The sequence below is a fragment of the Syngnathus typhle genome, linkage group LG4 (genome assembly GCF_033458585.1).
Source record: "Syngnathus typhle isolate RoL2023-S1 ecotype Sweden linkage group LG4, RoL_Styp_1.0, whole genome shotgun sequence".
Classification (NCBI taxonomy): Eukaryota; Metazoa; Chordata; class Actinopteri; order Syngnathiformes; family Syngnathidae; genus Syngnathus; species Syngnathus typhle.
In genome coordinates, this window is record NC_083741.1 from 11,351,194 (window position 1) to 11,368,569 (window position 17,376).

The window sequence follows — 17,376 nt, forward strand, 5'->3', positions numbered from 1 at the left end:
TACCTTGTTGGACGTTGCACTCAACATACATAAGGGATTCACTCACAGACCACTGATGTGATGATTGTGAGTCTAACAAAGCGAGGCAGATTCTACCTAGCCTCGGCAGCACAGGTCACAATTTATTTTGCTCTTGTCCGCCTTACATTCAGTAATGTTCGATGTTACAGTACTGTGCCGCAGTGGAGCAGAATATCAGTGGCATCCGACGAAAATGAAATCCCACTTTAATATGTTTTGGTTGGATGTGAACAATATAAAAAAAAATACAGTTTGTGATCAATTGCAATTGTGTCACATCGTGAAAATCTGCAGTTAATTCATTTACGCTTCTAAGAACTAATTAACATATTAGACTGTGTGAACATAAACTGTCACCAATAGCAGCAGGGTGCCGATAATAGAGCATAATGAAAATGAACGTGTTTTGAATGAACTATACAGCAGTTCAGTGGTCAATATTTGTCTGATAAAACCACAACAGTAATAAATGACACCAAGTACTCCTTGGGGCTTTTCTTCTAGATACAATAGTTAGCTTCAATACATGTCACAAAGAAGCTATTCAAACACATGGCACATAGACAAATGCTCGTTCATGGCCGCGTGGTTACATACACTACGCCAAAACACGCGTCTAATTCACAAACGACTTAAGGCTCTGTCATTACATCCTAAAAAACTTGTTCAGATAGAGTCACAATTTGTCGATGAACTTTTATTTTTTCATGACTGCCATCTATGTATTACTGTACTAATAACCTTCATCTTGAAACTTCATTTTTGAGTTTTTTGTTGTTTCTTTCTCACCATGGTCTATATGTATATGCTCATTCTATGTTGTCAAAGTAGAAGATAAGTTTGAATATATTTAAAGAGGTAGCTTGCAATGTCTGCTTACTCCTATTCACACCCAAAGACTCAAGTATATTTTCTAAAAATAAGCTATGAATATCCTCAAAAATACACCTGAATGAAATAATAGTGAACGAAAGATATCATTAAATTAGAAATAACCAATTGTTTCCAACAAGATCATATTAACAGCATTACAAAGATGTGTCATGTGTTGCAAGCAATCCTATTTACCTAGGGTAAACATTACCATTACATTAGAAGTAGACTTATTACAAGCAATAAGAGGATACATTTGTTTATATACAGCTTGGAGTAATGGAAGCCATACATCATTAGTTCATCTCTGTGATGTTAATGTTGGAAATGGATATTAGGATTTGCTAAAGGGTCAAGATAGTTTAGCATATTATTAATATCTCTCTTAAAAAAAAAAACTATTTCTGTCATTTACATTATTCCCAAAGAAAATATGAAAACAGAATTAAGCCATTTTAGTCACTCGGGAGCAGGAATGGCAAGTTTTATTATTGAATATTTTTACGTAAACATAATGCATGTCTTTCTGTATCCGAGTCTCCAGGGTATCATCAAAGCCTTGAATTTCCCCTCACGACTCTTGTTAAGACAGTACAGGCGCTGAAATGATGATTTCAAGGATTTCATGTATCGTGAGAACTCTGCAAATCCTACATCTCTCTTAGTCATTCTTCTTTCTTATGACCGGTCTTCCTTCTAAATGCAAAGACATCACATCAAACACACACACACAGGCGTACACACACGCAACACATACACTTTGCAGCACGGTGGATTCAACCTTTCTTTTCACCTGATTTCAACTTGCTCGCTCTTAAACCAGCATGCAGCAAAAGTCCCAAAAAGCACCGTGATCACCCCCACCACTACCCCGGCAGGCATACAGAGAATTGCACACACAATGGGACAACTGTCTCCGTGCCGACCAAGAACTGAGGAAGATAATAGCTCAGATGATCTCTTTTTTTCCCTCGCTTAAGTCCTTGAGTTTCTTGAATCAACATGCCAAATACTGTACAATCACAGTGAGTCCTTGCCAGGACAATGTTTAAAATCTTGTATTGAAGAGGGCAGGACAGAGGCTTAGATTACTAATCTAATGTTGTACATCCCTCCTTTGGTTTGTTTCAGAGTGTCTGTAGCTGGTTGAATAAAAACATCATCCAGTGCCTACCTGGTGTTGAGACTCAAAGCTGGACAGAGAAGCAGCATGCAAAAAGCCTGGATGGATTTCATAGCTGAATCACACTCCCGTTCTTTCCGCCGTCTCAGATGCTTTTAGCCTTTCCCCTGCGTCTCTCTCCTCACTCTCTTCCCACTGGCTGCTTGGGATTTTAGTGCACCCTCGCACACACACGCGCACCCTCTCGCGCACACACTCACGCATGCGGAGAGGCAGACAGATGCAACACAGTGGCTGTGCGAGGGGGGGGGGGGGATATTGGGTTTTAAATAACACAGAGACACGGACCGACTTGCTGATGAAAAGGAGCGGGTGTGGCTTGATATCAAGAGAGCAAGATGTGGAGGAGATATATGATGTCAGTACCCGCGCAGCTTCTGCGACTGGTGTGAGGCATCCTTGCCAATGTGTGGCTGCTAGTTGCTCCTCCAGTACTATGGTACCCCATTCAGTCCACACTGTCCGTTTACTACCTGCAATGTGTGAGACGTAGAACGCAGCATACTGAAAGTGCTGAGAGTAGCCATCGGAGTCTGGCTACATTTGAATTGACAGTCCTGAGAACTGATGTGAACAGATTTAAACGGAATGTAATCGTCTATGGCAATGCAAGGTTTTGCATTTCATAAAAGGGAAAATATGAGGATGCAAAGCAAAGTGATGCTACCCTGCATGCCAAAGTAATAAAAAGTCCAAGTAATTAAAACAAGAGCACTCAGAGAGCAGATCTCTGCCAAAGCTCAATCATTCCATCTTAAAACTCTTGAAATAGTATTTACAAATGTTTCCTTTTCTGCAAAACAAATTGATTCTAGTTAAAAAGCTGAACTTGTAACAAGTCAATAAAACCTCGTCCACAAATATTTCGGCGTGTAAAAGAGAATTTTTCATACTATAAAATACCTTGAATGACATTTGGTTTTAAATCACAGCATCTGTCTTGACAAACTGTATTAATGTGATTCACATTAGACGATGTCATAGTTTTATTCCTTTTCCATTTTAGATTGACACAAGAGGCAAACATCACAGTCTTTTGGATATCTAATTAATTGGTGTACCTAACTTTTGTCAAAAGTTCATATTTGTACCTGACCAATATGGATTTTGTGGCTGGTGGGAAAGACAGCAGAGCAAGCATGCAGCAGGGCAGAGCGTAGCGGAGACGAGCGGGCGGTCAGGACAGGTAAGACGTGATCAGTAACGGACAGGTGCTCAGGACGGGCGGTAAACAACACATGGTCAGTAACGCGCAGGTGGACTGGACTATAAGGCGCAGGTGTGTTAATATTTGATTTTCATATTTAAGAAAATATGCACACAAATCATACAATATCATAAAAATCATGAAAAATCTAATGAGAAGCCACACTGGATTCAGAGCTTGTGCAAAAAGTAGCGGCTTACAGTCCGAAAAATACGGTACATATTACCAGAGTTACTTGTGTACAACTGCTATAAAATGCGTAAAGGTAAAAATAATGGGCAAATATGTTGATAATTTTGGCTAATGTTTTAGAGGAAATAATCGGCCAGCCAATTAATCAATTGGGGCCTCCCATCACTGGTCATAGTGAAAGCCTTAGTGAGGAATATTTTCTTTCCAAAACAAAACAGCTTTGACCAAATGTGTAGAGAGTATTCTACCCAACCTCTAACCTCAATTGCCTCTGGAGTGTATTTCAAATTAAATATTGCATTCATGAAAATTGGCCTGGACAAAAACACAACATGGTGAGAGTTGATTCAAGCAAGCAGGACCAAAAACCATGAAATACATGCAGAATATGAAACAGCCCATACAAAAGGTGAAAGTCACAGACCGTACACCATGGGCATGATAAATCATTTCCATTAGAGATTTAATAGAATTTCCAGTCTGTTGTGCCCTCGTAGGAGGCTACTGTTCATAATGAAAGATTTCCACCAATTTATCTGGTTTAATTAGAAGTTCATGCATGGAAACCCATGGTGACCGGCTATAATGAGTAGGCCGGACCACAGTGGGCCTCAGATTACAGTGGAGAAGGTTCTTAACAGACCGCCCGAATCTCCTCAATAATATATTGCGTAAAATGCACTCTTGCAGTTGCCAATGTGCTAGCTAAGCCAACCTCATGAGTATCGTAAAGAATAATTATTGGGGATGAGTATGAATTGCTGATATCAAGTGTGATTACATTTAGTCAAATCCCCAAAGCTAAGCCGGCGTGTCGCATCAATTGGTTTGTATATTTTGTACACGACTTCATTTGAATTCATTTCATGACTGTGTCATATTTTTCTCAGGCATTACCATCAGTATCTATTATGTATTCTATAAATTTGCTTGGACAAACACTTCTAACTTTTTAGTTTCTTCTGCTTCTCCTGTTCAGGGTCATGGGTGCATTGAAGACAAGTCAACACACGAATAGAAAGTCATATTTACCCCTACGGGCAAATTAATGTGTTGACTTAAACTAACATGCATGTTTTTAAAAATTGAGACAAATTCCGAGTATCAAGGATAAACACGAGGAAACTCTTTTTGGAAACTGGATTCAAACCTGAGTTATGAGCATAGTCAAGGAACAAATTAAACTCGTATCTCAAGACACCGCTGGATTTGGGAAATGTAGTGAGATAAACTACAACTATCGATCCATCCATTCTCTGTAATCCGCTTATCCTCACAAGGCTTGTGGGTATGCTGGAGCCTATTCCAGGTAACTGTGGGTGTGAGGTGCAGTACAAGCTGAACCGTTTACCAGCCAACCGCAGGGCAAGCTCCAAGTTACTCTGTATTAAAAGCATTTTAAATCCACTGAAGTTACCCACTAGAGAAAAGTAGCTTGCCAAGCTACAATAAAATGACAGAAGTAGTTTAAATAAGTGCACCGATGCTCCTTCAGCTGTGGGGATACATTTGAAATTAAACTATTACTACTATTGCAATGTCTTGGACGAATGGAGTGACACTACGTTAACATAACTCAAAGGTGTGAAGTAAACAAACATCTTATACAGTCGTTGGAAATGTGCTCATTGTTCTCCACCATAAAATATTGCTTTTTGAAGTTATTAAATTAATTATGTAAATAGACCGAAGCGATTTGGTTTTGTCGGGGAAAAAAAACCAATTAAGATGTGCAAAGTAAAGTCATTACTTTTCATTGTTATTTATCTTCTTGTTTTTCCTACCTTACACACACACACACACACATCCATGCAGTGTTTTATTCTATTTGTGCCAACCATGCTGCCTTTCACAATGTCCACCAAAGTCAACGAAACCAAAGTCAGATACGTTAATTGACAGTTGCCTGTGTGAGTCAAAATTTATTTTCCCCAGGAACTAGACAAAATATTTGCTGTGTTGACAATTCCAGTGAGAACAGTTTGTCGTGGAGATATAATTCATTCCTCTCCTATGTTTCTGACCATGAATATGTATAAGAAGGAGATAAGATAGCAAGCAGTGAAATTTCCAGATCCTATTATGCACGATATGTTTACAGAGGGGTTGTACATGAAGGGACAATAGCCGCCACTCCATTGCATATTTTCCCATGTGTCATTCAAAACAGGAATGAGGAAATAAACATGAGCACACAGAAAAAAAAAAGTCTTGGCTGTATCGTGCAAGTTTTAGGCAGTTCATTATGCACAGATGAATGCGATTATGGCGTATTGGCACGCTGCTTGAGTTAGGAGCATTTTCACCAGTAGACTTTGTTGATGATGCAGGCTTCATAGTTCATAGTTACACTTGTTTAGTACTCTTATCCTAAGTACAAAAAATAAAAGGCACAGCTTGTGCTCATTTGTTCCATTTTTGTGTGAAAAATGTTCAAACTGAAATGCTGTCTGCTGGATTGAATCCATAAATAATTGTAAATTTAAAAAAGAACCAAATCTGAGATTAAGGACTATGTCAATAAATTTGATAGTTGCAGCTCAAACCAATGCAGGAATTACAGTTGCAGTAGATGCCAAGGAGATCATGTGTCAACCCACGCCAGATACAAGACACCCACATTCATAACACAGTGAACTGGCAAGACACCCACGCTACCCATAAGACCACAGCAAGCAGGGCATGCTTCTTTTATGGAATACAACCTAAGATTTGGTGTTGTTGAAGAAAAAAAAAAAAGCCTTGTGAAACCATTAAAGCTGAATTCACACTATTGCTACAGCAGACACGTTTCAGGCATCTACTGACAAAACGGGATGGTAGTTTGAGAACGCAGGGGAAATAGGACGGGCAAACGCGACAGTCTATGATTGCCGTCAATGCCTGACGATATTAGGGACCAAAGAAAACAAAAAAAACATCAGTATCCATCATAATTGTGCTCCACTGACCATTCTGGTGCCAGGCAGGAGGTCAGCTGCCTCCGCCTAGGCATAAATGCTCCAAAGATGCCCAGCATCCAGGAATCATTTACAAAAAGTCTTGACAGAATGGGAAAACGTGAGGAGGCCCAACAAAATGTGACAGGCGAAGAAGGAACGTTCCAGCATCTGTGGTAAACCGCGGGCCAAAATGTAGTGAGCCTTTGAGCCTCTAGGACTCAACAGCCTCTATCCCAGCTGCCAATCACGGTTACTATGATAGACCCCCCCAAAAAATAAGTAAGAATTCAGAGAGAAAAATGGTCAAATCCCACTGCGCACGCACTATATTTTGGGAAAACAGGGAGGCCATGGCCACCGGGAACATCGCCTAATAATTGTCATCCAGCTTTGTTCACTTGATTGTGATGCAGGCTACCAGCCAGGCACCACAAAGAACATCCATATTAGGCCTGAACCTTGTTTTCTGTGTAGACAAGAATTTGTGGGGGGATGTTTACTTTCGCTCTGTAATCTGAATGGGCCAACACAGCTTCCCCCAACCTGTCATTATTATTGCAAGAGGTAATTTAATTCATACTTGGTTCTGTCAACAATGCAACAACTGATTGGACTGATGGAAAATGAGTGGCTCTGGAACAATTTACAGGTACCGTAATTTTCGGAGTATAAGTCGCACCAGCCATAAAATGCCCCAAAAAGTGAAAGAAAACCGCGACTTATAGTCTGAAAATTACGGTGCAAGTGCACCTTATAAATACAATACAATACAATACAATACAATACATTTGTGCATTTTGCACACAAAGACACCAAGGGGGGGAAAAGTCAGTCAAAAGTCAAAGAATAAAAATGAGTCTTCAAATGAATTCGAAAACTGGACTGGAGTGGGGCTTGCCTAACATTTAAGGGGAGGTCATTCCAGAGGGAAGGATCAGCAACAGAAAAGGCTCGATCCCCTTGATCCTCGGCACTTCCAGTAGTCTGGCCTGCAGACCGGAAACACCGTCACTTACAGAGAAGTAAGCTGGGGCGAGGCCATTTAACAATTTGAAAACAAATCGACATACCTTGAAATAACTCTAAACTCTCTTGGGGGCTCATGAAGGGAGCTCAGAATTGGAGTTATCTGCTCTGACAAGCTCCAGTTAGGAGGCCAGTGGCAGAATTTTAGGGTGTATAAAGACCTGACTTGTTTGGTCCACTTTAAACAGACCAAGGTTCGATTGGAATGCTGGTCCGGACCTTTTGTGCAGGTGTGAAGACACGCAAACGAATCCTGGTGCGGATTAAAGAAGCGAACCGAGACCCACTTTTTAAAGTGGTCTCTGTTCGCTTCCAAACGAACTCTGGTGCGGTTCGCTTCAGGTGGAAAAAAGGAAAGGGAGGGCTTTACCTTTGCGACCTAAGCTCCCGAAGATGCAAGAACATAGAGGATATCATCATCCTTTTTAGCACTACCTACCTGGAGCAAGCAATGCTGTTTTTCATTCAAGTTACTGTACAGTGCATTTCCAACATCTTGCACAGTATAAAGCAGACAAACAAAATGAGCAGATTCCATGCTAAATTCTCCCCGTATGTCCTTTCTGTGACACGTTGCTTGTTCTTCCATAGGCTATATGGGTTATTTCCATAAAAGTAGCTCCCACCACAGTCCATAAAATGTAGTTTATTGAAGACTCTAATTGTCCGTGGGTTGAGTGTGTGAATGGGGGTGTGACTATTTGTACTCTGCCTGTGATTGAATGCTGTCGAGGACACACCCTACCTCACCCTGAAAGATTATTTTATATACATAATATGGGACAGAAGTATTTTCTTTGGGGGTTACTGCATGAGTGTCTTCAAGCCAAAACATGCTAACTTTTCAAAATGAGGGTCAAAGTCAAAGGCGTTAAAAACATTCAAGTTACCACTTCTTGTGTGCAGCAGTCTGTGAAAACAGACGGAGTGTGTTAAGTGTTCAGTCAGGGTCTGCACAAATACATTATGATCAAACCAGTAATATTGCTGTTGTAGCATCTGTGTTTATAATGCCTCTCCAGCATTGTGCATTTACTGCACCACTACTGCTTTCACGAGAGTCGTATTGCTGACGAAATATCCCACTATAATGGCTCATATACGCTGACGAAGATTATTAAACAGACAAAGGGATGCTACCTATATATGCATATTACAACAATTTCCGCAAGTTTTGCTGATCAGTGCAAAACAAATAGTTTCAGAACAATTTCCATGTAGTGGTGTATGATTATGGGAGGATTTGTTGTTCTGTGTCTGTCTTATGTAAAGGTCAGATTCAAACTTCTCAACCTTAGGCGGAACATGTGTTAACTACTCATCCACCATGCGCTCAGTAAACAAATGATGACTAATGATAAAAAATATCGAATATTACATATCATTTAGTTGGCCTGGAATGGCTCAAGTCAAGTCAAGTTTATTTATATAGCCCTAAATTACAAGCAAGTCTCAAAAGCCTTCACATGTCCAAAAATGGACAATTATTCTCAAACATCCACTGATCTTAAACTCCCAACACAGGGATGAGTGAGGTTAGATTCAAAAAAGGAAAAGGAGAAGTTAGCTATCAAGGAGAGAAGACGTGTAAGCAGGAGATGAGTTTAAGAAAAGCAAGCATTAACAAGGACAGGAACGAGTAGTGAGCAAAAGATGACGAGAACAGATGAGACATGGGACACAAAGAAAATTAATGGAGAATATATATTTTTTTGTTTTGTTTACTAGAAACAGAAAATCAGTCGTGTCAAGGCTTAATTTGAACTAGCCAACCATAACAAGTGTTCTGTCATCTGTTAGGTGTTAATCCCCTTCAGTCTAGCATAAGGAAAGGTATCTACACTTCATCGCTGCCAAAACAGCTGCTGCTAAACTTAAAAATAAATAATAAAAATATGCACACTTTCTGTCAGGTGTACAATTTTTTAAAAGCTTGCAGCAATTCCTCAACTGAATCGGATGCTCATTATAAACGTCTACTAGTATATAATGTTCAAAGTTAAAGGAGACATTTGTATGATTTCTCAATTTAAAACAATTGCCAAATCTCTTATAACATGTCTTCTCCAAAATCAACAATCCAATGCGGCATTTCAGAAGCTAACATTGTCATCTAGTGCTTATCTGTAAATCAAACGTCACTTATTGCAGCACAGATTACCTTACATAAAGCCAGTGCTGCGCCCACACACACACACACACACACACACAATGAAAATGAGCGATTGTCACATTTTATCACCAAATCAAACCATGTAGCTGTTTGGCCCATGACAGCAAAGACAAACGTCCACCACCACCATGGCGATTATCACAATATTTTTATCAGACACTATCACAGTCCAATGCACACGTAAAAAGGTTCTTTTGCTCCGGAACTTTGATACTTTCATTGACACTCAGCGTGGGGATGATTATTATGTAAATTAGGCCTGCTGAATGGTAACAGTGGGATGGAAGTCCGGAATGCCTGGCTCACAAATTACAATTTCAGAATGAGAGCAGCGAGTGGCTGTAAAGGACCCTCGGAGGCCCAGCCATGTTGGGGTACTGGGACAGTGGGATACTACCACATTGGAATCGGACTTTTGGGAAAAGAAAGTATATTAGATTAAAAATTAACTTGATAAAATATGACCTCTACAAAAAGCCCAAAATGAGGCACAATTTGAAACGAAATTAAACATGGATGACTTTTTATTATCAGATTTGGGCCGTTTCCTTTGGCAGATAGTGGGGGAATGTTCAACTGGAGTTGTTTCGCTAAAATACCATAGTCAGCGCAACAAAACCACCACAATGAACTAGGAATATTAATTTGGCATGTATGATGTGTGTGCAGTTTCATGGCTTCACATATGTTAAAACCATCAGCCTCATTTTTCTTGAGTTACGTTGGGAAACACTGCGTCGCTACGGCAACAGTATTCCACATAATCAAAAGCTTGTCTTTTCCTCTTCACCTTGAACATTTTCGACAAAGCACCTATGGTTTTAAATTATCGGCTAAAATATCTTAGGAGGAATGATATAAACTGTGACCCTTAAGCTATGGAATCAAATTTGAAAGAAAACATAAAATGGCAGACTTCTTGCATTTGGCTTTTTGGAGGTCTTGGGCTTTCCGTATGCCTCCAACTTTTCGGAGATCTTGGTGAAACGACCAATTGGGGCTACTTAATTAGAAATTGGTTAATGACACATTTAATGGGAAAGAGTAGAATTGTGGAAGTGATACTGTCTTGGACAAAATTATATTTATAATATATTCATTAATGATATATTCAAAAGGTAACATGGTTTGTATGCAGGTCAGGAAAGAACTGCTTTTTTGAAAGCAGTGTAAGATATACCGCCAAACTGTTAGCAGAGAATGTTGGTAGTTAAATCAACATTGACTTGACAGTCCCTGTAATTCGCATCATGATAACCTATTCCTAAACTTGTCTTTAAATAGCACCTTCACGTGTCATGTGACAGGTGGATGATTTTCTTTTAAGATAATATGAAGTGCTCATTTATATGGACGTGTACAGATGTATGAACTAAATCGCAGAAATATATAGTTTTATTTAATTTGTGGGTTTTTTTGTCAACTCAGAGCAACGCAAATGGATTTTTGAGCTAATATTGGTACATTGATTCATCTACATCTAGTTGTAACCTTAATTTTTGTGTAAATTATATTTTTGTTTAACGTGTGGATTGATGTCTAAAATGTCAAGATAATTTAAGAATAAAATGTGACAAAAATAAAGCATCCACTTTGAAGAACATGCCAATGAAGATGGCATTCTGTAGTGGAGTTTTACCACCATCTTCTTGTTGGATTTTAAACTACATTGGATCTTCACTTCCGAACACTGCATGACATTTTAGTCTGTGCTGTTTTTTTTTGTTTTTTTATGAATCTCAAAATATTTCTATCCATCTATTTTCTGTACCGCTTTGGAAAAAACAAATTAATGTGTGATTTAGTGATACTTATAACTGTTTAAAATATCATTTTAGAACGTGAACAGTGACTTTGATGGAACAGAAAGCTTTTTATCTTTGATAGTGACTAAGAACCTCATGCAAACTGTTGCAGAAATCAACACTTGGAAATGTGATTTGACACAGTAAAAAGACCAGTGTTCAATCGTGTTAATAAAAAAAGGGAGGGTCTATCACTCCATAATCTTCACAGCCAAATTAACACTTTCAAAATTTAAACATTTGGCAGTCCTTTTACTCCCTCGCAGTCAAATTAACACTTTCAAAATTTAAACATTTGGCAGTCCTTTTACTCCCAAAACTAACTAACACCACACCACTCATGGCATCAGTTCAAGGAATTGCACAAACATTCTGATCAGCTAGCCTCCACGCTTGACGAATAGATGAAGATGGACAAAGTGCTACTGAACCACTTGGAGTAAACTAATGGGAACTGACAGCTGCAACCAGGCCTGAGGCAATACGCTTTAGTAACTATAATTTGGGTTTGATATTGTTAGATTAAAATTAGCGGTGTCAAACCCGTGATATTTTGCGGCCCTCGTCTTAATATTAAAGTTTAATGTTAGTGTGGCTCGCGATTTCGATATGAATGGTTGTTTGCGGTGCTGATTCAAATGTGTCTTTTTGGGAGAACATAGTACTTGTGCGAAAAGCGCTTTTCTACCTTGAACTTCAATAAGTCCAAGTACAGGTCCAGACTTATTGATGAGCATCTTCAAGCCCTCCTGAGGGTCTTAACTGCTTCCTCCCTCACGGCATATTGGCTCAGCTATGCGAGAGGAAGCGCTGCCAGGTGTCTAGCAGGAAGAAGTAGGCAGAAGCCATGTTCAGAACAATGTCATATATTTTGTCAAACCTCGCTTAGATATTAGCCACAGCTGGAATCTGAAATGATATCTGATGAATTACAATAAACACACCCGTATACCTACAAACACTTTTTCTATCAAAATGAAGGCTGTAAAACCACCAAGATGGCGGTCCGGCAAAACCTACGACCAAAGTATCAACTATATCATCTTGCCAGCATTTTATAACAGGAAGCAAAAGTTTCTCACCCTTTCCAACAAGCTGTCATACCCACAAGGGGAAAAGTCCAATTCCTTATTAAGAAGATATAGAGGACAATGGAATATGACCCTGACTGCTTTGACAGTCTGACACTGTCAGAGTATATATACGAGTTTGGCCCTCGAGGGACCGACATTAGGGAGGTATTGCTGCTTCGAGAAGAAAACGTCAGCAAGTAGAGTTAAGCAAATGTCATGGAATGTTGCTGCTGTACACCATCACTGTTGTAGAACCACACCGTTTAACGAGAGTGATGGGACCTTACATAAGCTCTTTGTTTCAGCAAAGCAAAGACTAAATTAGAAGTCAGCAGCCCTGTCTAACCAATCACATCACATAGCTTCCAGACCAGCTGTAAACACTTTGTGAAGCTTAAGAGGGTCTTACGAAGTACCAATTGCTGTTTTTCTTTTTTCTGACTTGCTTACTTTCCTCCACCACCATTTGAATTCATCATATGGGGTTTGAGTGAACCGGTGTGAAATTGAAAAAGTACACATGATCTCTATCAAGTGAGATCAGTTAATACACTAGATTCAAGGTAAGCAGATGAAAAATATATTTTTCCAAGTCATCATTATTTGAGCAGAAAGAAGTGAAAACATGCGAGGCATAAAGTATAACAATTATTTAGAACAAGGAAATTTCAGTCAAGGGAGGTAGGTATGATTTTCTTTAACCTAATCAGAATAGTGATTTTAATTTTTCAAATTGCTGAATTTCACTGACATATTTCTTTTTGAAATACATAGGTGAGACGGAAGAAGTATGTCACCACAGATTGCCCAATTGCTCAAATAAGCAGAACTTGCACAGAGCAACAGCATCATCTATTGGTAAAATTAGGGTACTACTACAGACAAGGATATTGTCAAGTGCCTGTTCTGTCTCTTTACATGTTTTCAGACACTTCTAATATGCATTCTAAATTTTCCAAATTTCGATTTCTAAATTATGTTCTTCTACACACTCTTACAGTAGCTCCTCATAAACATACTGTATAATAAAGTCATGGATGTCTCAGTTATCTTTTGACAAACAATTTAGGATTAAATTCAGACTGTACCGGAAGCGACAAAGTGTTTGTGGAAAGGATAAAAAACATGGAAAAAATATGGCACAACAGTGAGACTATCAAGACTTGGAAAATTGATGAAAAGATGAGAAGCAAAGCTGCAGCTGACAAATGTCCCCGAATCTTAGCTGGTGCGGCTTATAGTCTGAAAATTACGGTATCTTATTTTTTTAAAAAGAGACAAAAGGTGAACGTGCCAGGTTTCATTTAAATGTAAAGGTTGACACATTACTGACACTACTCTGAGCTGTTGTTGGTGATAACTCGACACATCACATTCTTCTACAACCGCACTGACTCACAGAGTTGAGAGTCATCACTTCTGCTAGGAATGTGGAAAGTCCTTCTTTGTGTGTTCGCTATGAGATAAAAGCTTCACCCACACTACTCACTACAGTCAGCCTTGGTGAAAGAAGAACAATAAAACTGGACCTACTAGAGTGACACTTGGAGATCACACTGCATTGAAGCCTGTAAGCACTGCCTGCTATTCAGCAAGACAAGCTGTGGATGTGGGATGTCCTCTGTTTTAGATCCTCAAGCTTTTGGTATATCTGCCTTCGTCTACATTAGACAGCTTTTTTTTCTATGTTGCTAATGCTAATAATTTATACAGAGAACCATGCAAAAAACAAAAGGCAGATGCTGAACAAAGTTGAAGGTGAAGTTGGAATTAAAAGGCACACGGCAGAGCTCAATAAAACACATTTTGCTATATCGGATCTTAGAATAAATCACATGACTGATAAAAGCAGCTTTATATATTGTTTATATTTTTAAAGTAAGATTTATTTATGTTTTCATCATTTACTCATTATACTATTGTTGATATAATTAGGCCTTTATATTGTGTGCAGAAAACAAGACACAAAGTTAAACACATTTCTTATGAATGCTGCGCGAGATAAGACCCCAGTTAGACCTCATTAAAAACATGCATGAATTAATCTTATTACAGTCAAAGGGAGATAGCTGAAAAGAAAACAAGTAAAAACAAGGTCACAGGAAATGGCTCGTGAAGGCTGCAAATGGTTCATCACTTAAAACAATCAGATACAATCACCTCTGTGTTCATTAGTATTTTCTGTCATTTTTCAGACAGGTGATGCTGCAGCAAAATAAAACGATTTCAGCATATTGTGTATGTCGTGCTCGAGTAAGTCTCACACACACTGTCGATTTCTTTGACACGGCCCTTGTGAAGTCAGCATCATGCTGGGGGAAGCTGTCTACTTTGGCTCTTCTGGGGGTTGTTCACTGAATATATCAGTGCCTAACCCTGTAAACACTCTACAACTGAATGTTGCAGCATCGGCCGGGCGTAAAATAATTTTGTGGAGGAGAGCAGCTGAATTTGTCAAATAGTATGAGTGACTGACTTGTTCTTTTTGTAAATGTACAGTGTAGGGAGTTTACACATGACAGTGATAACAGAAATGATGATTGTTGATATAACAATGCATTTTGAAGTGTGTGTTTGTACTTTTCTTCCCTTTAGAATAAAGCTGCTGTTTCTGTGCTTCTCCACAAGGTGGCTCTCTTTTACTGTCTTAAAAACAATGTTAGGCTACAATTACGTTTGCTGGGAAATTGTGTAAAATTCTATTTTGGTCACCTGAGATCATTCTGAACCTCAATAAGATGAACTTTATGATATTGTTAGAGGTTCCACTTCATCTAACCTCAAGTAATATTAAGTCTTCTTGCATTAGTGGATGCCAATCATCTATCAACTAACCACACTACACACATACTTGAAACCCTACCCCTAGTTTGAAATTCGACTGTTTGAAATCTCAATTTGAAACCCTAGTGTGAAACCATAAGTTGCTCCCAACCTTACCCAACGTAGTTTGAAACCCTACTCCTAGTTTTGAACGTTAATATGAAGCTCTTCCTTAGTTCAAACCCTACTTTGAAATCATAACCCTAATTCGAAACCTAACGTTAACAATTTTACCCTAATTTGAAACCCTAATCCTATTTTAAAACCATAATTTGAAACTATTTGCTTTAATGTCAATATAATAACAAGATCAAGATCTGATCCATACTGTGCATGTGGCACCTAATTTAAAAGTAATATAAAACCCCTTAAATATATTCAGATGCTTATATCACTGTCAGAGCTCATCAGAATGAAGCTGTAATTTCTGGTGTCAAGGCTTGACGAGGTTTTCAGAGATGTGATGACACGAGGGTGGCTAAATCCAAAGTAATTAACTCAGACTTCTTTAATTAGATAAGACATGTACTGTATTTACCTTTGAAATCAGCATGCCTGTAATATCTGTGCAGTAAATCATCCTCACGAGACCTTTTCAGCGCCATCTCATTTTGCTCTTCTGCTCACACCTTGACAGACTAGCCCTTTGCTCAGCATTATTTAAACATGACATATACAAATCAAAATGGCTTTTAAAGCCCTTTATGCTTTCACTTGGAGTTATGAGTACAGCGCGCAGCAGCCTGCTGTGCTAAGTGCCAGTCATTTAATTCTTACATCTCACTGTTGTCGCAGAGATAAAATAATGTCTTTGTGTGTTTTGTGTGTGGGGACATGTTGGTGGTTACAACATTTTATTTCGAAGATAGCATAACTGAAAACTAAAATAGTCTCATGTTGACTTTTTACATCTTGAGTGCTGTATTTATTTGAAACACCTATTTTATCGTATTTAATATGAGGTTAAAAAGGTAATTGAAAGGGCACTTGATTTAATTTAGCAAACATTTCAATCCATTCCTAGATTAAATGTCAACATTACAATTGAATTGTCAGGGTTATTCAGTTTGCTTGTTTAATGTCACAGACTAATTGAGGGGTAGGTTTAAAGAATTTAGAGTGCATACTGCTAGAACACATTCTGTCCAGTGACTCGCCTACTGACTATTGATTCACATTGGGTTAACTAACCTTTTTTTAATCGTCAGTGTCCTAGTTTTCTAACGAACTTGTTAATTGGTAAAGCCTACATTAACTATGGGGTGTGGAACCGAGTCAGCAAGGTATTTTCACAAAAAAAGACACACCCTAAAAGTACAAAAAGGTGGTTTCGCGCCGTTGTGGGCGTGAACACAGTTGACTTGATTCACCGCCAATCATTACCACTCAAATTTACAATAAGGAATGCAAATGACAACATTCTGCTTTCTGTTAATAATGCCACATGACTTATTGAGAAGCATGGAGCTCCTCATGGCCACTTCACTAAATCCTCTGGCCCATAAAAACTCCCTGATGGAGCTTTCCTTGGCATTGGCAGTTTTTTGTACTCCTGCAACAGCAATTAGTAGTGTTAAGCTTCTGCGTCTGCAAATGTGGTTTGCACTGATGATGATCACTTTAATTGGAACGCATCTATAAGTGGGACAATGAACTAATCATTTGCTCATCCTTATCGAGACTGTACTAGCTTGCCATCAACAAACGTGCCATTAATTGGGTTTAACTGGTTGTTTGTACTCCAATGACAAAATGTCCTCTTGGCTGGCATAATCTGTCACCTTCTTATCTCCATCTCGTATTGTATACTTGCGCCTCTCACCCTACTACCAATGTGACTTTCTCGCTCCGAACAAACAAACTGCATTTCCATTTACGATCGAAAAATCCCTAAACGAAAAGGAAGACCACCAGTGATGTTGCTGCCAGGGCAATGAGAGGACAGCACTCTCGGTTTCTTTTCAACTCCCTTCATGTGTCCTCTCATTCTTCCAGGGCACTGCAGCTCCTCCTTCCACCTCTCTCATCCCCCCCCCCCTTTCCTCCTCTTGGTCTCTG

At 39.0% G+C, this 17,376-nt stretch overlaps 1 protein-coding gene across 2 annotated transcripts in view; it reads right to left on the reverse strand.

Moving 5' to 3' along the window:
• luzp2 (leucine zipper protein 2) overlaps positions 1–2,203 on the reverse strand; it is an 87,547-nt gene extending 85,344 nt beyond the window's left edge. For both annotated transcript variants that reach the window (XM_061276108.1, XM_061276109.1), the window contains exon 1: positions 2,069–2,203. In XM_061276108.1, coding sequence (XP_061132092.1) covers positions 2,069–2,130 — 62 coding nt within the window. In that variant the 5' untranslated portion in view covers positions 2,131–2,203. The remainder of the gene's footprint in view (positions 1–2,068) is intronic.
• Between the last annotated feature and the right edge of the window lie 15,173 nt (positions 2,204–17,376).